The sequence below is a fragment of the Neltuma alba genome, unplaced genomic scaffold (genome assembly GCF_004799145.2).
Source record: "Neltuma alba isolate B1F8T4 unplaced genomic scaffold, ASM479914v2 tig00011698_pilon, whole genome shotgun sequence".
In the NCBI taxonomy this organism is placed as follows: Eukaryota; Viridiplantae; Streptophyta; class Magnoliopsida; order Fabales; family Fabaceae; genus Neltuma; species Neltuma alba.
In genome coordinates this window covers 826,089-850,910 of record NW_021636335.1, presented here as the reverse complement: position 1 = coordinate 850,910, position 24,822 = coordinate 826,089, and the positions used below count along the sequence as shown (strand labels likewise).

Below are 24,822 nucleotides of genomic sequence, written 5' to 3'. Positions count from 1 at the left end.
TTTTTTTTCAAAATATTTATTTTAATATGTATAAAATCTAAAACAGAGATAATCTCTCAACTATTATTTTTTCAAAAAATAATTTTTTGTATTTAAAAATAATTAATTAAAAATTTTAAATCTGAATCGTTCAAATCAGATATAGACGATTTAGATCTGATGAGCTTAAAATACTCATCAAGATGATGAGCACTGAAACTGGTTTCATAGCAGTGTATTTTAATCGAGGATTAGCTTTGACATCATAGATTCCTTCTCAACAGATTAAAATACACAAAATCCTTCTGAATTTTGAGCTAATTGCACATCACTTTTTAACATATAAGGATTTAAATTAAAAGCTCTGATATCAACTCCCCCTTAACTAACATGTCATAATTTTTATATATTTTATTTTATATATATCATATCATTTAAAAAATAATATTTGACATTTGATGTTATTTTATGTCAATCTTGTCAATGTCAATGGTATTCTGGGATTCGATGTCAAACAATAATATTTTATGTCAGTTAAAATCTTATCATGTTTGTATTAACCAAAAAAAACCTTGTCATGTTTCCAAGAGGAATAATATACATATATATATATATATATATATATCTCACAGGTTATCTAGAGGGGAAAATAAAATCAAAAGCCAATAAATCTAAAAAATGAACAACAAAGATAACGTGATTTGAATATACACACTGTAGCAACAAAGCAATGGGAGACGAAAGTGGAACAACATATCCGGCCTACTTAATCGTTGGTTGATCGGATCCATTTTTGCTTCAAGCCGGCATTACGAGATTTCAAGAGAAAAGAGAATCAAGGGGTATTCTGGTAATTTCACACCCCTCCCGGTCATGCCGGCTCTAATACTAATTATGGGAATTTAAGGCCGTTAACGGTAAATATCTTTGTCATTTCCTTTTAGTGCAATTTCCCTATACTTTGGACCTCCTTCTTTGATTGGGATTTTATACTTCGATTAGATTAGATATATACCACTGAAAAAGGATGCATAGAAAGGATTAGACTTGTTTCTAGTTATTAATAAAATGTTTCTTTTGCTTTTTACCCCTTGTCTGCGGGTTCAGCTAGCGAGAAGGTCGGACTCTCTCACCAAACAAAAGGAGCTTAATTCTGGGGAGTGCCACTTTGTCATGACTCTAGTCACAGCGCTAGGAGAGGTATCATCGCAGCATAGTGAAATTGGAAGATCCTACCTATTGGGCCAGAAAAAAAAAAGGCTTGTTTGTCATACTCCAATGCTTGTAGGGATAGGTCCCAGTAGATCAAGCGTTAAATATCCTATTTTTGGATCGTGGATGAGCCAATCCTTTTCCTAAAATCCTGTTATTAAAAAAAAAAGATGCATAGAAAGAAGAAATAATAATAATAATAATAGTAATGGTAAACATTTCTAGTTTACATTGTGTTCGGCATATTATTAATATGGAACGAAAATTTTATATATTTTTTACTCATATGGTCCTTAGTATAAGAACTATTTAATTCATTTGATTACATTAAAGAAGTTACGTAAATTAGTTGATTATAAAAAATATGATTTTTTTCCTAAAACATCATAATCATCTTTCGTATTATCCTTCCTCCTTTTTTTACTTAATTATGGTTGTACGTAAGTTAATTGATTATAAAAAATATAATTTTTTTCCTAAAACATCATAATCATCTTTCTTATTATCCTCCCTCCTTCTCCTACTTAATTATGGTTGAGGGAGCATACATACGGATAATTTAGAAAAAATTGATAAATATGAGAAATAGGTTTTATATTTAGGACCAAAATTAATTTAACAATTAAGTCATATATTAAGGACCAGAAGAGTATTATTTAAGTAAGTAAAATGACCAAGATAGCCCTTACATAAATTTTTACACTGCTTCAAGTTTTCCCTTTCTCTTACATTATGTTTGGTATGGGTTTTTTTGAAAGGAGGGGAGGACTCCCCTCCCCTTGTTTGACTAGTACATTTTTTAAGGAAGGGAAGGGAGTTGCTTCCTTCCCCTCGTTTGGTTGAGATATTTTTTAAAGAGGAGAGTAATTCTCCTTTCCTCCTATTTCCTTCTAACCCCCCTCCAAAAATAGAGTTTTTTTTTTAGGAGAGATGAGATATGAAAAATAAAATTTTATACTCCCAAATTAATCTGAGTAAAATATTTTAATTGTTCTCTTGCTTTTTGGAGTTTTCAACCCTCTTGTTTTTCTATACCCTAATCTGCTATGCCCACACCCTAAGAAGTTGCCGCCGCACAATTGAGTCTATCAATCGTCATCTTCTTCTCAACTTCAAATAATAAGTAGTCATAAATAATTTTTATTATGGCAAGTCAAAGTTGGTAAATTGTATTATACGTATTTATATCTTGACAAAATAAAAAAGTAGGAAAATTCATTTTAATTTTATAAGATTAAAATAGTCAAATTTTGATTAACTCTCCTCCCCTCCGCTTCCAAACCAAACAAGATATCATTAAAATTTCTCTCATTCTCTCCCCTTCATTAAAATCCCTTCCCTCCCCTCCCCTGCCATACCCTCCCCTCTGTAGCTACCCTCTTCTTTCTTTCTCTCCCCTTCCCTTTATTAAAATCTCTTCCCTTCTTTTTCCTCTATCGAGCCAAACACAACGTTAGGCTTCATCTAGTCAGTGCTGGTTATAGTTTTCTTCTTCTCCTCTATTTGCAAATCTTAAACAAAATTTTCTAATCCCAAAATTCTTAATCAATGGTCTAGCCAAGCATGAAAATTTGAGGAAATGCAGAATATAATAAAGCATCTCTCCTTGTTTCTCTCTATTTCTCCAACTTTTGCCACCATTTGTCTAGTAGCGGGCTTTGTGGAGGTCCTTAATGATTTTGTTTTGTTTTTGTTTTTGTTTTGTTTTTTTTTGGGTGGGATTTTGGTCATTTGGTAACCTTCATTCCTCAGGTTCATGGAGGGTTTGCTCTTTCCGACATATTGACGGATGAGTTTCCCTCGAGAAATGCTATTGTTGAGGAGCAACAACCCACCCAAAGTGTTAGAACCAAAAAGCGATTCCATTGTTTTTTAAATAGAATAAAAAGAAGGGAGAGAGAAAAATGTTTCAATTACATACATGGCTTGCATTGCTAATAGTGGAGTAATGCTTCTCTCTATTTTTACTAGTGATAGATTTGAAGTTGAAGCGTGTCAATTTTTCAAACCGGCCAATATCTCTCAATGTGGTACCTATTTAAAAAAATTGATAAAGATTATCTTTGCTTATAGGGCATCAAGTTATTGGGATATCAAGTCATTCATATCAACGGATTGGAATATGAATTATGTTCCTAAATAGAGGGATTTGTTACTAAATAAACGTCTCTTAAAACAACTTTTTCCCATTTATGCAGGGGTTAATAGAGGAATTTGTTCCTAAATAAAAAATCTTAATTTACTTTACTTTTTAAATTTATAATTTTTTTTTCAAATTATCCCCATTAATTGTATTTATTAAGAAATTTTTATTAAGAATAGTTTCTAATACAAATGATTAAATATGTATTTATAAAACTAATAAACATTTCTTACAAATAACTATTTTAACTAATTTTTTTAATATATATATTTACATATATGTATGTAAATATGGACACACAAACTCAACTCAGGTGCAGATGATTATTCTCCTTGAGTTATTATGAACTGACGGTTATTTTCTTAATTATCGAAATTTAGAATCAGAGGAATATCATCCTCAGTCGTAAAGGCATCAGTTTCTTGTACTCAATCCAACTGTTGATAGTTGTTCTCCTTTTTACCTTTTTTTTTTTTTTGTTGGGCCAGTTGCATATTAGGAGATCTTGCTTCTATCTTAGATTTGTTGACAATTATGGAATACAAAAGATGTACTTTTGTATCTTAAAAGAAAATCTTCTACGATATGTAGATTCACATTAGATGACATTAGTATTGAGTTACTTGTTTGTACATATTGCTCTCCTCATTCTCTACGTCATCAACTCCGTTTTTTTTTTTTTTAATGTGAATCCATTTTAGCATTGGCGAGGGGTTTGAAATTCAAAAGATTGACTAACAATGCAGTCACTAAAACCATCAATCGCATAGGTGATAATTAATTAGATTATAAGCCTATTCTAAGCGAAAATGACACATAAAGAAACCTGAAATTATAAAATGCCAAAATGGGAAGCTAAGCAAATGTATTACCAGGTAGGGAAGTGTTGCCTGATTTGGGATTATGCAAATGCTGGGCAATTACTAAAAAACCTTTCTGCCAGTCAGAGTTTGAAAGCAGAGAGAGAGGCGCAAACTGCCACTCGTGCTTCCTGGTTTCTCACTTCCACCATCTTCGTTTATGCCCTAAAAACGCCAGCAAGTTGGATAGTTGATGACCCCGAAATAGTGTGTGCGTAAGACAGCAGAGGAGTTCGAAGTGGAAGGGTGTGCTATTTGAAGGGCGAACATGGTCGCGTTGGTGTGATTGTGTGGAAGGACGAAGGGTGGCGCGTGGTGATTCACCATTGTAGTTAACAAGCATCAGCGGCATTTCACTAAGGTAAGTTTAGGCATTTAAGTTTCGTGCTGTGGTCGACGTTTCTGGGTGAGTGGTGGAAGCAATGATTAGGCAATATTTAGATATGACGCGATGAAGTTTGTGAATGACAGGAATGGTGATTAAGGGTTTATGCTGAGTTTGTGTGGCATGCTAATTGTTTACTATAACGAAGTTGAGAACTGTGAGGTTAGGGGAAAATGGGTTTCCAAATCAGTAGGAAAATTATCTGATTAAGTGGAAAGATTATATGAAAGAATTGGAAATGACAATAACATACTGGTAAATGACAATGAAGGAACCTGAAATGACCATATGCATAGTAATGACCTTGTTGTCTGATTGACCGGAAAGATTATATGAACGAAGTGGAAATGACAGTAACATACTGGTAAATGACTATAGAGGAACATGAAATGATCATATTCAAAGTAATGACCTTACTGTCTGATTGACTGGAAAGATTATATGAATGAACTAGAAATGACAATAACATACTGGTAAATGACAATGAATTAATTGGAAACGACCATATGCATAGTAATGACCTTGTCGTCAGTCTGTAATGGCCATATTAGTAATGACAATAAATTAATTGGAAATGACCATATTCATAGTAGCATCCTTATTGTCAGTCTGTAATGGCCATATTGTAAATGACAATGAAGGAACTGGAAATGACCATAATATACCTGGAAAGAACTAGATATTTAGTATTTGTATAACAATTATGACTTAATGATCATACATTGATGACTTTGCAGAACTATACGAGATGGTATTGGAAGAAGGGGAAGGGTCCAAAAGCAAAGGAGTACATAGTGGGCTTATGTTGTTTCACTTGAAGTTAACTTGCCCTTAATTTGTCGCTTTGAGGTTATTCCAAAAATTAACCGAATTAATGCAATATAGTGCACAATCCGAGTCGTATTCACTTTGAGGAGCCAAAAATGAAATTAAATCCTAGTAAATAAATGCAAGTAGTCTAAACTATAAAAAAGGATTTTTGATTTTGAGGAATTGCTAACTAAATGCCTTGAATTAAATTGAAGTTAAAATACCTTTTTTTGTGTGTTATTTTTATATAAAAATGATTGAAATAAACGAAGATGAAAAAAATGAAAATGAGCACATGAATAACAATGATAAAAATTAATCCTCCAATTCAACAACACAGGCAATCATCACTCTAAAAGATGTGGGAGTTAAAACAATGAATTAAGAATCATAATTAAGCTTTTAATTCAACAACCGAGCCACCTCGAGTTGCCACAAAATATTTTCCTAAAATCCCAACTTACTAACTGCAACCAGAATAGTAAAATGGGATTGAGGATGCTAAAAACCAATGCTTAATTAGAACTCTTAAATCCAAAATAACAGAATTAAAGCTAGCAAGAGACAATATGATCCAAAATTCCAAGCCATCTTAGAAAATCACAATATATTAACTCCAAAATCAATACAAATGTCATAACCACAACATTATAATTGAAATCAAAGCTATAAACAGCCCAATGTCAAATGCTAAGCAATAATTCAGTCACAATAATCTCCAAATATAATCAGATTAAGCAATACAATTATCCCAACAATCAGAAAAACTATCCTAAGACTTAGGAATTGTTAAACAATTATTGAGTAAGAAATTAAAGCAACTAAAACTCCCCTTTGATTATCTAAGCTCCTGCCATTGTTGTTGAATTAGAGAATTTCATAGCTCTAGCCACGCATAGCCATGAAAAATGCCACAATCAATGCTCTTTTGCGGTCTGCCATGGAAGATACGTGACGGAACAGTGCAAAAGATGATTAAGGATGACACCATGAGCCTCTGTTTTGCTGTTTCTTCTTTTTTCTCGCTGCCCCAGCTCGTTCAGCGTCGCGTGTGCTGCCTCCTTTGTTCCGCTTTTATTTCTCTCTGCCACCCAGTGTCTCCTCTGTTTCGTGTGTTGCCAGCCTCCGGTCTTTTTTTTACGCCTCCCAGCTCGTTTCTTTGTTTCACGCCGCCAATGAAGATGATGAATAATGCTTCCTCGGCGTGTTGCGTCTTCCGCCCTCTTTAGATGATAATAATAGGTTATTAGTGGGGGGCTCCCCTTTTTTTTAAAATTATTTTTTATTATATTTTTTTTTAATTTTAATTTTAATTATTTATTTTTTTAAAATCTTCCAAAAACCTGCAAACAAAATTCAAGAATAAGGTAGCATTAATTGTCCTCAAAAACCAATTACTCACAATTAAACCAAAATATGACAATTTTGCCCCTATAAAATATTAATTCAAAATAAAATATATTAAATCAATTAATAGTCAATTAGGGCCAAAAGAACTAATGAAGTTGACAAAACCCATATAAAAGATATCAAAAAATATAAAAATAATTAAGTTTGTCAAGGGAGTATATGGCAAAACGAGGAAAGAAGTGTAAAAATGCAAGAGAGGAAAAAATTGAAGTGGGGAAGGCATGGAGGGCCTTGAGTGAAGAAGAGAAAGATAGGTATAATGAGAGGGCAAAGAAAACGAAGCCAGAGAAAGGTGAGAAGAAGAAGTATAATGTTCCCTTATACACCCGGTGCTCATTGCCCGGATTTCTATCATTGGTTGAGTATGTGAAGAAAAACAGGCGGTTAAGGCAGAAAGTTGAGAGGATGGGATTTGGGAACTTGCTTAATATGAATGTGAAGCAACTTCCACGTGATCTACTTGTGTTATTGTTGAGATGCTATGACCCACCAACGTATTTTTTGACCATTAGGGGGCAAGGGCAGGCAATTGAAGCAAAAGATGCTCATGAGTTTCTAAGTGTACCTAACAGTGGGGAGGAAGTGAAATCTGATGTTAGTGAGGATGACCCAGAATACAAGAGGTTAAAGGACACTTATTGGAAGGTTCCATTTACCCAGATACTGAAGAGGATATTATCTGGGAAAGAAAGTGACAATTTTGAGTTCCTATTTATGCTTTATACGGTTGGAGCTTTTTTATGTCCTGGGTCAAGCACAACTGTACATATACGTTTGTTGAAAGTGATGTGTCACACGATGGATGGGTTTGGAAAATATGATTGGTCAACATACATAATCAAGAACCTGTGGAAGGAAATGGGAGACTTTGTGAAGATGACGAAGAAGAAGAAGAAGAGAGGAACTTGCAGTGTTGGAGGGTGTCTTTATTTGCTGCTGGTAAGTCAATATTTTTCTTATGGTTCACTATATTTTTGTTTTATGTTATTGTTGCAGAAGTGTGACCTATCTTTATTTGGTTTTGCAGCTTTATTTTGCTGAGCGTTTCCCACTAGGATTGTTTGTTGACCAGGGTTCAACAAGCCCCATTGAATATTGGACCGAGGAGAAGACAAAGGAGAGGGTGGAGAAAGAGAGAGGTAGCAGCATGGGAATATTGCATGAAAGCAGTGGCATCGAGGTTTACTCAGCAGGACATGAGGACAGTCCAATTCTGCAGTCTTTAGATTCGGTATGTGGGAATTTAGAAAATATACGTGACCTGAGTTTAAGTAAGTCTATTAGCAAGGTTGATACTTGAGATGACAAGACTTTATTTACAAATAACCAGTGAGATACTGGCATTTGATAACAGTGATCAATTTTTTTGATATCTTCATTTACTGTGTATGCAGGCGTTGAAGGAGTTGAGGGCTTGTTTTGTTAAAAAGCTTGAAGAAAGCCAGAGGACGTTAATGAAGGCTCTTGATGATGAGCTACTCAAACTGCATATTGGATTGAACGCCAAAGTTAAGGGGATGGGGAATGAGAATGCCACTGCTAAAGAAGGGGTTGAAACAGTTGGTGATGCAGGTGGTAACAATGTTGAAGAAGCTGATGATGTTGATCGAGTGGTGGAGGAGATTGCAAGAGAGGTTGCAACGAGAAGCGGAGATGAGGAACTTGATAAGGATGAAACCAGCAAAGGAGATGATGAGAAGGATGAGGATGAGGATGAAGAAGAACATGACCTTCATGACAGGGAAGTCAGTGATGATTACATGGTTGAGGAGGTGGAAGATGAGGGTGACCGTGATAGTCATGGAGGTGATGATGATGATGATGATGAGGATGAGGAGGAAGATGACCATGATGACAGGGAAGGAGGTCATGTGGTTGATGAGGAGGAAGATGACTATGATGACATGTAAGTCAGTCATGATTATGTGGCTGAAGAGGCGGAAGATGATGATAAGGAGGTTCGGAATTTAGATGATGAGGGTGAGGAAGATACACATGTACTGACAATGACCTCTACCAATGTTCCTTTGCTGTTGGATCACGAATGGGTGAGTAGTGATAGTGGGGAGAAAGGAGGGCCTGAAAAATCGACTGAGTTTAGGAGGTCAACAAGGGCAAAGAGTTCCACAATTAAATCTCTGTGGATGGAATTCAAGGCAGCTCTGAGGATGAAGAGGCCAAAGGAGGAAAGGGATATTTTTTTTCACTTTAATATCCCGTAGACCCAAGGGAGAGGAAGAGGGGAAAATGTAAGTATATCCCTGGCTAGCCTTTTGTTTTTAAATAACACAGTGTGCCCTAACAATGACAACAATAGAATTGAAAATGACAATAAAATACATGGGGATGACAAGTGATGATGTCCCCAATACCATACTTTCTGTCACTGACATTTGACAATGTTTGTAGGATTGTCATCAAAATGTTTGATGAAGATATAGACCGACAACAGCTGTTTTCCTTGGGTGGAGTGAACAGAGTAAATAACAGGGTATTTTAGAATGCTCTGTCCCTGCACCCATGATTATGTTTGATAATGTTTGGTGAGATTATTGTATCAGAATGATGTTTTCACTTGTCTTCTGTAGGTGCTTAATTTGGTGTGCAAGGCAGTGATGAAGGACATAAAGGCAGAGTTAGGACCAGGGAAAAGGCACATTTTCGATGTGGATTTCATGGTGAGGTTGCATAATTCTGAATGCAAATACCAATGACAGTAATTGAATTGGAAATGACTTATTCTCTGTTAATGGATTAACAATTTCATGTCATGCAGAACATGATGGCACATGATCCAACCTGGAAAGCCCAAAAATATAAGAAGCTCTTTCTTCCTGGGTTCCTTAGCTACAACTTAGCTAAATGTGATTTCATAATTGGTCCGGCTCTTGTTGGCCAACACTGGTTTTGTGTTGCCATTCAGCCCAGCACATTGGATTTCCACATATTAGACTCCATGAGTGACCATTTCGGAACTAAGGACAGAAAGAATAAGAAGAAGGTTGTCATCAAAGACCCAGTGGAAATGGCTGTGGATGACTGTGTAAGAAAAAACTCATTATCTTTACCTTAGTTTTTGAACCTGTAAAATCATTAAACTTTCTATGTTGGTCCTGAATCTTTTTGCGGAGGATGAGGTTCAATATTATACTGAACTTGGTCAAGCCAGGATTGGTTGGGAAAAAGCCAATGTCTCCCATGATATTTGCAGAAGTTCCCCAGCAGAATAACCTGTCAGTTTTGTCAAATTCGAATTATGTGTGGTAAATGCACATGTCAGATATGTTAACTAACTGTGTTAATATTGTTGTGTCCACAGGAGGGATTGTGGGGCGCACTGCATGATATGACTGAGAAGATGGGAACCTGGTGTGACCCTTACCTACATAGAGGAAGAAGTTACTAGCTTTCGTCGTGACCTGACATGGTGGTTGGTGAATCATGAACTGAATGAAAAAACGTGACGAGGCATTGACTCTTATTCGACAACCACAACCAACCAAGAGCACAAAGTCCAAGAAAAGGCATCAGTCTTAGGTGTCTTGATGTTAGGCTCATAATTCACTTGTCCTCTATTAGATTGCTGTATGTAATGTGCATTGTAGGCTGACCAAAAATTTACTGTGTATTCTTATGGTTAACAGAGATTGGTGTCCATAAATTTATGATTGTTGAGATCCATGATGCCAATTTATTCCCCAATAACATGAGTGAATCTGAGTTTAACCACACCAAAACAGATGATGACAACAACCCCATTGGACATGTGCTATTGGTTTCCATTTTTTGTTCAGGTCACTCAATTTTACTTCAATATATCCTGTTGATATCCAACAGAAAATGACACCAAGTGAAGCGAATATAACTACGATAATGATAAGGATAACCTGATCTGATTTTATAACATCAGTTTAAGATTAACTGTCAGCTTATGCTGATAGCATCACTGCCAATGACCAGAACAAATTTAAAAATGACAACAAGTGGTCCGAATATGACAACGATAATGATAAGGATAACCTGATCTGATTATATAACATCAGTTTAAGATCAACTGTCAGCTTATGCTGATAGCATCACTGCCAATGACCAGAACAAATTTGAAAATGACAACAACTAATGCGCTATTAACAAAAGCTAACATCTCCGTAATAGTAACTTCCTTTCATGTATTCAATGACAAGTGGACATTAAGATACTAGCCACACTTAATGCTCCCTTATCATTGAAATTTCTATCACCTTACTTACAAAAAAATGTCTCCACTTAGCTCCTAACTACAACCCCAATCCCAAAAAAGTTGACAAGGGCGGAGCATATAACTATGTACACTAAAAAATGACCCATCCCCACTATACTCGAAACTTCATGATGAGTTAGGATTTCTGCAATTCCTCCTTGTGTGTCCAGGTTGGTGGCATCTTCCACATTAGTATATCCGTTTGTTCTGGAACTGTGATTCATCATTGTTTACTTTTGGCCTTCCTGGTGGTCGAGATGTAATGGGAGGTAGCAAGAAAACTTGCTCACTGACATTTTCTATTTTATAGTAGTCATTTGGGTGAGGCATGCATGTTGTTACCACAGGAATCATACTGAGAGCATAAATCTTTTCTTGTGATGATTTTTTATAGCAATTATCAACATAATCATAAACATTGCCATGCACAATCTTGATGGCAGCACAAGCATGGGAACAAGGGATCCCCGTCATTTGCCAAGATCTGTAACTGTATTGGTGTAATCCAACATCAACCTGATAGTCTTCACGTGATGTTGTCACCTTCACTCTTCCCCCACCATAATTTTCAGCATACATATGGTTAGACCCAGCCACTATATCCAGCACCTTACTCTCTATATTTGGACCAACGCAATTCTTCCATTTGGTCATAGCCACATAGGAGGCATGCAACTTTCTTGCAACTTTATCTCGATGCTCATAGATCAATTGGGGTACAGTATGCTTTCTCTGATTGACCATCTATGCATTGAATGATTCTGCTATATTACTTGTAATATTGTCCCATCTTTTATATGGGAACCTGCTTTTAGTCTACCTATCTACATCTTCCCATGACGAATAAGCCAATCAAATAGCCTTGGAGAAAAGGATCTCATGTCATCCATTGCTGTCTCAAATTTCTCATCCATCCTTGCATATGCAATTTTATCCAATAAATGTAGTGCATCCTCCTTTGATCGGCCATTTGTTCTTGTTTGCCCCTTATTCATTTTCATAACTTCTGAACTAAAATTCTCCTTGATGTGTCTATAATAAAAGGCATGCCTTTGACCCCCAAAGATTGATGCCACTCCTCCGATGATAGCATTGTATCGATCTAATACAATCGTTACTTCCACAGAACCCAGGATTTTTTTTTATCATATAGAAAAACCACGTCCAGTCATCTAGTGTTTCTCCCTTGACAATTGCAATTGCAAACGGTAGCAGCTCGTTATCTGCATCATAAGTTGAAGCTGGCAACATTGTCCCCTTATATGGTCTGCTTAAATGAGTTCCATCAACATACATAATATGCCTCACGCTACCCAAGAAACCCTCAATGCATGACCCGTAGGCAATGAAAACACGCTCAAATCGGTTCCCAATAGCAGTCCATTCAGCCACGGATTTTTCATCTGTTTCCTTTAGCCTTTCACATACCCATGTTATGAGCATATATGATTGTTCAGGCCTGCCATATATGTCTTCCAATGACTTCTCTTTTGCTCTATAAGCCTGTTTATATGTTAGATCAATCCCATACTCTCGTTTCAACTTCTTCCTTATCTCAGAAGTGCGCTTGTCTGCATGATCCCTTATCTCATCAATTATTATTGATGAGTTCAAACTAGCTCTTCCACTATGCATCACATCCAAGCTATCTTTGGGCAGAATGAACATGCCAGTTTATAAATGTCGTCACTCGTAGCACATCACAACTCTTCCCCACATGATTTGCACATAGCTTCCATGGACAACCCTCAACTTTACACCTCATCGACATGAATTCCTTGCTATTCCTCACATACTTGGGCACAAACTTGTTTGCAAGTGCAAACTTGTATGCAGACACCCAAAATACATCTGCACTAGGAAAATGTTGGCCCACTCCTGTAAAATGTCCCTTCCATTCTGCATGAACCATCTCACTACCATCCGTATTTTCAACTCTGATGGATGTATCCACATTAAGGGGCCCACTTATTTCATCATTGTCACATTCACGAGCATTTTCTTAACTGAGCCAGCCATAATCACAGCACAAACTAATGGGAGACGCATACAGTTCCGTTTGCTGTGACATGCCCATGAATCTCTCTGTTCTGCATTCAGAATGACAAGACTCGTTAACACAAATGACAAGATGAAATTCATAAATGACAACAAATAGTTAAGACAAACTTCCACTTACATTCCTACATTGTCCTTTAGTTGGGGACTAGGGCTGTGCAAACGGTTATTCGGTTCGGTTAATGCAAATAACCGAAATAACCGAATAACCGAAAATAGTGCAAAAACAACACCGAACCGAAACCGAAAGCAGTAAGATAACCAAACCGAAATAACCGAAATATTTCGGTTCGGTTAGTATAGTAATTCGGTTATTGGGCCTTCTTAATACTATTATGGCCCAACCAAGCTGGACCCTCTTTTTTTTTTTTTGGTAAATCCCTTTAACATATTTGCCTCTCCTCATTCGATGTTTGCCTCCTGATGACACCAAAGCATTTTTGCACATTGATGACACCAAATGGCCCAATCTATAATAACAATCCAAGACGCTCATTCATGATTGCAACTCCTGATTCGGTAAACCAAATGCACGTTGATGACATCAAATTTAAAATATAAATATATAATAGTAGAATAAATAATAATCAATCTCTTTCAAGTATCAATCTACAAGAACATACAAACCAATAACCAAAAAAATCCAAATATAATTAAAATCCAAACAAACCAACCAAGTACTAACAACATAACATGTGAAATTCAAAATTATAACAAATTCTAGCCAATCCTTGTGCCCAAATTCCTTGCATGCAACTGCCACCAACACCAAGTCATCAACAACTACAATTAAACAGGAAAATAAGAAAATTAGAGAGTACATAACTTTAGAGCTTAAAAAAAACAAATTAAGCATAAGATTTGTTTACTCAAGTATTTTTCCTAAAACCTGTTGCGCAGAAACACCAAAAGCTATTTTTCATAACTTCCAGATAAACACTCATTAATGAGTAGAATAACGCTAATAGAAACATTTTGTTAGAATCCTCAATATGTCTACTCCCATCATATAAGAGAGACAGATAGAACGCGCACATACGACCCATTTGTGCCTATGCAAAGACCAAAAAAGAGAATAAAGAGTTGCATTGTACCAGATGATCGAGGTGCTGGGGGAACAAAAGCCCCAAAAGCCCTATCACCACCTCTGGGAATATCAGACCTGTTAAACTTCACCTCAAAATGGGGCTTAGCTTTCAAGCCGCCACCTTTAACCATGCGAACAAATCTCAAAAATGTTTCTTCAGGAACTCCTAAAGAGCCAACATTTAGTTCAATTGTATCAAAACCCAATTGCTTGCATTCCTATAATAAATAAGAAACCACGTCAATCACTGATTTATAAATCAGAAATACAAATTCATTACAGAATAATTATGCAATCAGCTCAGACCTCAATATATTCCTTAAAAGCTGATGGACCTTTCCCAACCATATGTTCAGCCCAGTTGCCTGTACTGACATAAACATCATGCTGATGCGCCATGTCAATCATTTCTTTAATAACAGTCTTTGGGATCAGGCTGTGAGAACCTCCAGAAAACTTCAATCCATCAACAAATTCTCCCATAGACTCAAAAATATCCTATGAAATAGAATATTTTTATTGCTCCAAAATTAGGACAAAATAGTGCCAGTGAATCCGGTGCAAAAATTAATTAGAATTATAATCCACTATAGATATGTAGTGAGCTACGAAATGCAGTTCACACTTTATATTTTGACATTAGCCAATAGGTTTGCAATGGTTATGCCTCCAGAATGTTCAACATCAGGAACAATGAAAATAAAACAAGGAGGGAGGGAAAAAAACTTCCTGGTCCTGTCTATCTTAAGATAGACACTAGAGGCAGGGGGGAAAAACTCAGTTCAGCAATTATTTTGAGGTCAACGTCAAAGCTTTTCCATCGATAAGCTAACATTTCGAAGGACCACCTGAGCTTCACGAGCTAGAAAAGCAAAGGAAATGTAAGTTGAAAACAAATTCAAATTCGCCTGGATTTGGTTTTCTTTCTTCAGAAGCTAATTTTGTTTCTCGGTCTGGTCATTCTTTTGTAATCTACAACTAACACTCTATATCCAATCTTTGTTTTCTTTTGAAAAATGGAAATGACGAGAAAACCGGTTTTAGGAGAGATAATTTGAGAAGGATGGAGTTCTTTCTAGAGAAAAATCTTAATATCTGACAGCCCAACTCTGACTTGCTTACAATATAAAGTCTTTTATTTTAGCAGTTGCGACTTGCGCGGGGGAAAACATCATGATTTTCCTTCCATATACAGCATATTCCCCAACCAGTGACAGCATATTATATAAGAAACCACAATTTATAATGAATATGAAATCAAATAACTTTTCATGAAAGCTACATCTCCTGATTTCCGTCTGGGTGTGATCATAATGTCCATCTAATTTAAGTACCTAATTAATCCCTTTTCTTCATTTGTCTCCAACAACATTTGTGCCTCTAATTAAATGATTTAAATGTAAGAATATAATGTTCAAACGTCAAATGACACGAAGAGCCTGAACTCTCTGTATCTTAAGCATCACCCATTAATATGACTTCTTAGTCCGGTTCAAATTATATAACTTGAGCATCACCCATTCTCACTGTCTGTTAAATCAAGTAATGTTCCAATCACATGCATTTAAGCCATAAGATATGGATCCAAGTTTTCTATTTGTTCATTGATGAATATACAAGAACACAACATGTCGAATGATAGACTCACCACTCACGGATGCAGAGATGACTGTGTCGGCGACTGGAGAGGAAAAGATGAAGCTGTCGGAGAAGATGAAGCTGCTAGAGAAGAAGAAGCTGCCGGAGAAGACGAAGCTGTCACAGGGGTGGCAGAGCAATGTCGTAGGGGCAAGCCAATGAAGCGATGAAACCACAAACCAGAGGCGAGGCAATGACGGGGTGACGGATGACAGACGACGGCTGAGCTCGGAGAAGGTGAGAAGCTGAGTGACTCGTTTCAGGTAGGAGGCTGTGGCAAAGATTTAGGGCAAGACGCAAGAGTGAGTATGAGGGTTTGAGACTGAGAGAGCGAGACTGAGAGACGACCAGAGGGACCGAGGTATTTTGGAAAAAAAGTAGAGAAATAAAAATAATAGAAAAAAAGAAAAAAAATTATTATTCGGTTATTCGGTTATAACTGAAATTTTAGTATGCTCACCGAATCGAACCGAACCCCGAACACCGAAATAACCAAAAAAATTAACCGAAAAAAAAACCGAATTAACCGAACCAAAAAAAACCGAATTAATTTCGGTTCGGTTCGGTTTTCGGTTTCGGTTCGGTTTTGCTCACCCTTATTGGGGACCCCTGCCTTTTTTCGGCCACATACACATGACCGCTGTTCCCATTGTATTGAAAGAGGTTATACATTTCAACATTGTCATGAAGGTCAATCAGTGTCTTCTCATCAAAGGCCACTGTGTATTTAATGTCATAATTTCTTCCATCACCACCAATCCACTCACATATCATTAGCCTCAATTCTTCAAGTGTCAGCCCATCCTTAATGCTTCTTAACCTCACGCCACCTCCATTATATCTCACTTCACCTTCACCATTTGTCACAAATTTTCCTCCCACATGAAAATAACAGAACAACTCCTTCTCACAAGATGACCCAGCTTCGAAATTCATTTTCCTTCATTACCTGCATTGATAACAGAAGTCGAATGATTATATGACTTAATACCATCATCATCAACTTACACGACCAACTTAGGGTTTGACACATTTATGCTTATAATTTGTAACAAAACACTCATTTCTTTCCTGTCCACACTAATGCTTTATTTTCTCAGAATCAATCCACTCCATTATTCAAATCTCCCCTCAACATTGTGCCTTTATCTGACACTAATCACTCTAACCCATTTATGACACCATCAAACCCCTCTCCCTCAGTGTTTTTCCTTCCCCATGCATTCACCCTCTGATCACCGTCCTTCCCCACAGTTTCTATATACCCACACCATCTCCCTGCTTCGCCACCCTGTCCACCTCAAAACCATCCCCACATCGACATTGCCATCTAACAGGAAGAGGAAAATCAACTAGCGCATAAAGGAGATGGACAAAAGAGAAAGAAGAACAATATAACCTGAATACTAACCTCACTTGCTTACTTTGTTCAGCTCTTGCTTCACGCGTTTATGATCCCACGTTCATGGTCCCTCCGAAGTTTTTCCTCCAGCTCCCGCTACAACTTGCACACTTCCACTGGTCATTTTCTTTGTTTGGATCATGAGGGGCTGTTTGGTAATTACCCAACATTTGCATAATCCCAAATCAGGCAACACTTCCCTACCTGGTAATACATTTGCTTAGCTTCCCATTTTGGCATTTTATAATTTCAGGTTTCTTTATGTGTCATTTTCCCCTATTCTAATCTAAATCACGCAATTTAAAAAAAAAGTTTAAATTAATTTAAAATAATAAGTATATAAAAAGAATGAACTTTTTTTTAAGTACTACCTTCGGTCTTTAATATAATATCTTATTTAACTTTTATTTTGGTCCTAAATATAAGATCTCAATCCACTTTGTCTCTCATATTTATGTATTTTTTTTCCAAAATAGTCCTTCTAATAATGATAGTTATAATCGATATGCTTGATTAGCAAGAATATTTTAGGAAAAATAACACATATTTATTTCAAAAAACTAACTTAACTTATTTTCTTAATATCCTCAAATTAGTAAACTAACTCTTATAATTAGTACCGAAAATAGTATGTCCCTATTTATTTATTTATAAGAGGATAAGTAAGAGAGAAAAATGGAATAATAAGGAGACAAGGTATGAAAGAGAGTATAATATGACAAGTTGCCAACTTTTTAATTAACGTAATATATAAAATTAATTAGGAGAAAAATAGTAAAAACATATTAAATGTTCAAACAACATCAATTAAGTTCCCATAAAAAGAATCAAGGCCATTTAAATTTCGGGTTTTTATAAAAATTACAGGAGAAAGTATATGAAAAGAAAGTTTTTAAAAATAAAATTTGTTTATTGTCGATATAAAAATAAAAGTTATTATACTCATAAATTTTTGTAGTGTCGTTGATTTTGCTTTTACTTATCCTTGCAACAAAATTATTATGTATATGCTGGGTAAGAGCTATGTCTTGGCTTCTACTTCTCTCACAAATTAACAAATTATGAGAGGAGAGATCAAAATTATAAGGACTCAATAAGAAAACCACAAAAACTTAATTGAAAATGAGCTGAAATTATAAAAGGAGAATTGTTTTGAGTCCTAAGAAAAAAAATTATTATAAAATTTTTTTTTGTAACGAGTAAAAAGTTGTTACTTTTTATACTGAAACTTATCAATGCATCCTGATATGATATTTTGTTATTATTGAGTCTTTTAATAATTATATTTTTTAAAAGATTTTATAGTAATTTTTCCAACTATAAATTACAAATAGAGTAATCCCAAAAAATACATACTGAATTTTAAAATTTTAAATCAACAATTAACTATGCTTAAAAAATAAATGAAAAAATATTTAATTTTTGATTTGGGATCTTAAAATTTAAGAGGTTTTTTTTTATAGATTTTCCTATTATATTATAAATACTCATATATTAATTTTTCGTCTATTTATTATTAATTTTTCCTGCAAATCCGATGAAGGCAGTACAATTTCGAGTTTCAGGCGGGATATTGAAAATAGTATACAAAAAGAACAGGGCAGGGAGAACGAGGGAGCTTCACCGAAGTCTTTGCTATGGTTTGAATCTTATCTCGTACAATTCAATTCTGAATTGCTTCAGTAAATTTCATAACTTTTCTTTAATCTGATTTCTTAAACCCTGGGTTTTTTCAATGTAGGCGGAATCTAAGGAAGAACTGGAGCCCTTGTTTGATTACAGACGTGTACAACCTAGTCATGTTGTGTGCCTCGAAGGTTCTTTTTCCTTCTTATCTACTATTAATGTCCTCTATTTTCGGGAGGAAGTTATTATTGTCCATGTAGTTTTAGCCTGTGAAGCAAGAATCTTTTGAATTCTGTATTTTATGTTGTCGGAGACTTTTAAATTCTGTATTTCTGGCAGACGACGAGGAGGACGAGGTCGTGGTTTATGCTGGTAAAAAGAGGAAGACTTGTCATCCTGTAATATAACTTATACCTCTAATCTCATCTAATTTGCCTCGAATGAATGCTTCGTTTCTAAGTTTTTTGAAACTATTACGTTGTTTAGGTTATGAATGGTAAGAATCAAGAGAAATCGGTGGAGGTGGTCGATATTGAGGATAAAGAGGATGACTGGCTACCTCCTCCACCAAAGGTCTCGAGAGATGCATCGAAGTCGCTTGCGGAGGATTCAACATTAAAGGAGTTGAGGTCTGAGCATTCTATTATTCGCGTGCGTCTGTGCTTGTGTGCGTGTGTGTGGTGGGAGAGTGGGCATCTGGGGATATTGAAAAGGCGGGGTTTCTTTGATGCCCAAAATACACCCTTGATTTTGTTGGGGACTGGTGTCATTTGGTGGCTGCTAACTTTGGTACGAAGCTAAAAGAATCAAGTAGTTAGGTTATTTGTGATGCTGAGCCGGACACTGCTGAAAGCTGACTATAAGAATTAGAGAAGTTGAAGGGGCATGGTGACATGGTTTTGGAGACGAAAATTATGCATTTCGTGTACATCCATACGTGCATGAAGAACTATAACTGGTAATAGGTTGGAATGGATAAAGAAGAGAAGGCATTACTGCCATCTGGTCTGTTTTCTGAATTAAATGGATTAGGAAAACATAAATTTTAACACATTGAAATGATCTTGGTTTCTAATGAAACTGTATAAACGTGGTGTTGATTCCCTGACTTTCTCTTCCAACCGTATCATCCTTCTTTCCTTTTCTAGGATATTTGAATATTCTTTCACCTTCCTTACATGTGCTGTCTTCCACGTTTTTCCTTTTCTTGCTATAAACCTTAGATGCACTATTCCGCAGGTCCCGTCAATTTTTTGACTATGGAGTAATGCACAAGTGCTGGTTTTCATTTCACAACATTACAAAATCATACGGGTTTCTTGTAATTTTGGGGAGAAAAATGTTAAGTGATACTGCATGAGCCAGAATCCAACCCTGCAAAGTTCCTCCATTGGGAATTATTTGTCTTTCTATTTCTTTGCCTGTTAGGAAAACTCTATCTGTGTCTATTTTATTCTTAATGACAAAGTCCAACCTGAAATGTATCTTCTTTTTTATCAGTTATCTTTGACTACACATTCAGTCAACCTTATGGGTTTGATCATTTGAATTTATAACCCCTCCATTAGCCACCATGCTGGACAAGAAAAATGTTGAAAGAGAAATAACTCTGGTAGACCCAGCGGTGTCTTAATTTACTTGATGGACTTGACATTCTACAAATGCTACCTTTATTTTTGTAGCAAGGAAATGCTGTTCGGACTGCTTGTTTTGGGTTATTATTAGAGGAGAGTTTGGAGAGCTCATTGACAGAAGAAAAATATAAGGAGACAGAGGGTGATTGGCCATGTAAGATAGTGGGCTTCCATCAATTTTTTTGGCCACCTAGGTGGGCATATGGTGTTCCTCCGTCTCCCTTATTGATGGTTTTACCATATAAAATACAATTGAAATATCAAGAAAAATTAAGTGATGACTTTTGAAATCAGGCCACAGGAAAAAGGATGATATTTGAACGAAGAAACTACTGTGATCATGTAGAAACCAACTCCAATGATAAGGAAAATAATTTACATGTGTGGTTGTGTGTTATATCTAATATTGCGTTTAGTTTCTGTGTGTGTGTGTGTTTCATCATTGGAAATTTGTGTAAAATGTGCAAAGTTTCTCTCTGACTTTCAGGGGGCAGGAAATCATAAGATTGTCTTTGATTTTTAGATGAGCCAGACATTTTGCATCTTTCTGTTTCTGACAAGATGCTGAAGTGTTCCATATTATTCTCTCTCCTATTGTTTCGTAGTTGCTTCAACAATTGGTTCTTGCATGTAGATTAAAAAAGCAGGAGCTTGTCTCATTTGCACAATCTGCAAAAGACATGCTACAAGAAGTTAAGGAGTCTGCAAAGAGGGAGCTTGATAATTTATTGCAGACTTCTGTGGATGCTGCAATTGAGAAAACATCAAAACCATCTGAAAGAGTTAAGGTTGTCATCTCTATACAAGACAAGGATGGAGTGAAGCAGTTTCGTGTGTACATGGTATATAATATATATTGTGTTCAATTCCTTTAGCATATATACGGTGTTGTTAAATTTTCTGTTGTTATTAGTAACTGTTGAGTTATCCAAGGCTATTAATTATTTTGCTAACTTTGAATCAACATCTGTCTGACGTACCCTTTATTTGTGGTGCTTCTGCCACTATATACATTAAATCATGTTGAAAGTGGGAACTAGCTGTGCTATTTCTTTTAAGCAACAGCCAACTGTTAGAATTGCGTGGCAAACTTTTGTTCTATTCTATTTACGATGTGAATATGTTAGTTCAACTGTTATTCTCTTAAGCTTTTTTGGGAGAAGAATACTGACCTGCTTATTTGAGTTGCTGAGATTTAGGCACGATTTCTTTTCTCATGAAAAAGTTTTCTCCAGTACTTTGGGTTACATTTTCATTCTGCTACCCATCCTTTGAAAATGTAGTTTGACGGTTCTTTCTCTCTGTTCCCCCTTCCCCCTTATTCATACTTCACTTTATGCTATGATGTCATAAGATTGATTTGAAGTTTGTCTACTTTTTTAGGATGACAAGTTTGAACGGATCTTCAAAATGTATGCAGATAAAGTAAAGCTTGACCAGACACATTTAGTATTTTCTTTTGATGGGGATAGAATTAATCCGTCCCAAACTCCTGGTGGCCTTGGGATGGAAGATGATGATATCATTGAAGTTCATGTGAAGTCAAGCTGACCAAGGTGTGATGTGTTATCACTTCTTAAAATTCTGTTTCTGGTCTGTTATTTTCTGTTTCATGAGCGGTTGTCTTAGTTTTAAGTTGTCATTCAAAATTTTCAAATGATGACACAGATAAGTTTGTTCAATCTTTTTATGAACGAACCTCAGCTTACTTGATAATAGAAGTGGAGCTATGCTTGGGTTCTACTTACTGTGCTGTTTTACTGAGATAATGTCAATAATTTCTCAAAACCGGTTTTGCTTTGCGAGGCTGTCAAGAGACCCTTGTTCAGACTTTAGTAGTGGCCATAATTTAGGTAAAAAAATACTGTGGATGTGTTTGATCCTAGTTGGGGCTTTGGGTTCTAATGTTGTTAGAAAATGGACCATTTTGCCTCTGACAGTAAATGTGAAGATGATGGTGCTTTCTTGTATTGATATATATCTCACCAATACTTTTCTGATTCAGGCTCTTGCTTCAATCATGGAACTGAAATCAACCCTTTTTTGTGCCTCTTCTGGGAGTTACATTGCCTTCAAAGTTAATCTCATAATGCTTTTATGAGAAAACGGTGTATTTTTTGATATAGATGCAATATTTGACTCAATTGTACAGCTTAGAATTTATGAATTTATTCTGAAACACCGGTTTGGTAGATTTTCTTGGTTATATGGTATAGGGTTGTTGACAGTGTGCTGTACCTATTCTTAGACGTGAATCATGCTAGGGTTTCTGCACTTTTTATAAGTTGACCACCTTTTATCATGATCTAGTTGAATGGAGATATTTGGTTGAAATGAATTGTGTCAATAACTTAATATTAACAAGTCTTTCACTCAATGTATATTTCCGTTTCTTGGAATTATTTGTATTCTGAATTTACTGATATGCTGCTTTTTGGACCATTAAATGAACTTCATGGTCTGTGTGAGTCGCGTTTTCAAAATGAACCAGTTGAGTTGGTCAAAGTGGGTCATCTTATGATTAGGTCTTTGGAACATTTTGAGTGCATGTTTTCTGTTGGTGGAGAGGGAGTTGATTGTGAAAAATTAGTGTGTTCCACTACCGGCAAACACATGCAAGTGCAATGGTGATGATCAGGATTTAATGTGCGCCATTGATATTGAAGAGATGTGTTTAGCTATAAAAAGTGAAAAAATTCCTGGGCCCACATGACTTGTAGTTCATTGCATCGGCATTGGGACCAGAATTTGGTCATTGTCCTCCATTTCCCATATTTTGGTGTCTTAATGGTACAAATGGTACCATATCTACTGAGGATCTTAAATGACCAGATTGCACATGTCATGGGGTCCCTAGCGCTGGAGCAATATAATACTCCCTCCTGTCAACTCATTTTGCAATGTAAATTATACTATAAAATAGGTCATATATTTAAGATCGAGTATATCAAACTCCATTTTCTTGTTTTACAAAATGGTGCAACTCTTATGTTTGTTTCCGTGCTTGCTTTCGTTGGCCATGTGTTCAATGGATGATAAGAAAGACTCTAGTTTTGGTGTTCATTATAGTGATGAGCATTGAAATCTAATAATTTAGTGATTTTAAGTTTTTTTTTTTGTAAGATTTTTCTATTAAATTTGGACCTTTTGATTTCAATATGAACGGTTCAAATTTGTGCTCATCACTAGAAGCTCTCGTAAGGAGCAGGGAAGATTCTCCTATGAAAATAATTTATGTCCTGATTTTCTTCAATTAGGCTAGATTTTTTTGTGAAAACCAGAAAAAGTAACTGTGAGCACATCCGTTTACACAATATGCAGATTTCCATTTGACGTATATGGATTTGATTCTTTTTTCTTTTTTTTTCCTAATTCATTGAAATCATTGATCCTTTGTCGGATTAAACTGTTAAAGAGAAACGTAAATACTTTCAAGACAATATATATCTTATATAATTCGCGATAAATTGTTCGAATGGAGCGATGAGACGATGACAAGACCATGGCATTTCAATTTGCAATAAAATTTGACTTATTTCTATATCAGTTCATCTTCAAATTTTGCATCAAAATTATCTTTTTTCTTTTTCGGGGCAAATTATGTCCAACTTAATGCCACTAGAATCTTCCATGCCATAAAAGGTTTTTTTTTTTTTTCACATTCTTTTTTCCCCCCTCTTTTGTGGACGAGGCCTATTTGATTTGACCTATTACGTTTAGTAATTTGTTTTAATTGCGTTTACTATGTTGTTCTTCTAATCTAAGCCCAGTAAAGTGTTCCCCAGCAACACCTTCAACTGTTGTACTGAAATTTGTCTTTTTTTCTCCTTGTATTATTATTATTATTATTATTATGATGATGATGGTGGTGTTTTCTTGAAAATAAAATGTCCAACTGCTTGGAACGAGGACCATGTTAGTTTCAAATAACAACATACCAACATAACATCATTAATTATTCCATCTAACCTCCACAGAATACTCTCTCCAGTCCTTTTTGCATTCCTTATCAACAAAGGTAGGCCTCTTTTTCGGCAAATATATGAAAAGTTCAACTTCCATATAAACATTTGCTTTTTATATGGAATTTCTCTACCAGTTGGGAGAATTTTCAAAGCTAATCACTTTATTGTGTCATTTTTATGCCTTTTGGAATTTGATATTTGAACCGATCTAATTCAGCAACAGGATGCTACATCCTGGGTAAGGCATATAATTTCTTCTCTTTTGAAGAATAAGGACTTGTACATTGTGAAACAAATTATTATTTTTTAAATATGATTTGGAAGAGAAGAAAAGAAACCAAATTGTACACTTAAAGGTTAATTTAGATCCTCA

The 24,822-nt window shown here is 35.7% G+C and overlaps 2 protein-coding genes across 2 annotated transcripts; one reads left to right on the top strand and one right to left on the bottom strand.

Annotated features, from left to right (window-relative positions):
• The first annotated feature begins 816 nt into the window (after positions 1-816).
• On the top strand, positions 817-22,883 carry LOC114716927 (uncharacterized). Its single transcript, XM_028901999.1, has 8 exons — positions 817-821; positions 18,819-18,864; positions 18,966-19,041; positions 19,190-19,248; positions 19,337-19,479; positions 21,119-21,326; positions 21,868-22,040; positions 22,490-22,883. Exons 2-7 carry the CDS (start codon positions 18,862-18,864, stop codon positions 22,033-22,035), a joined length of 657 nt encoding a protein of 218 aa, XP_028757832.1. The 5' UTR covers positions 817-821; positions 18,819-18,861; the 3' UTR covers positions 22,036-22,040; positions 22,490-22,883.
• Positions 11,229-11,783, bottom strand: LOC114716909 (uncharacterized). Its single transcript, XM_028901971.1, has one exon. It carries the CDS (start codon positions 11,781-11,783, stop codon positions 11,229-11,231), a length of 555 nt encoding a protein of 184 aa, XP_028757804.1.
• Positions 22,884-24,822: the final 1,939 nt, after the last annotated feature.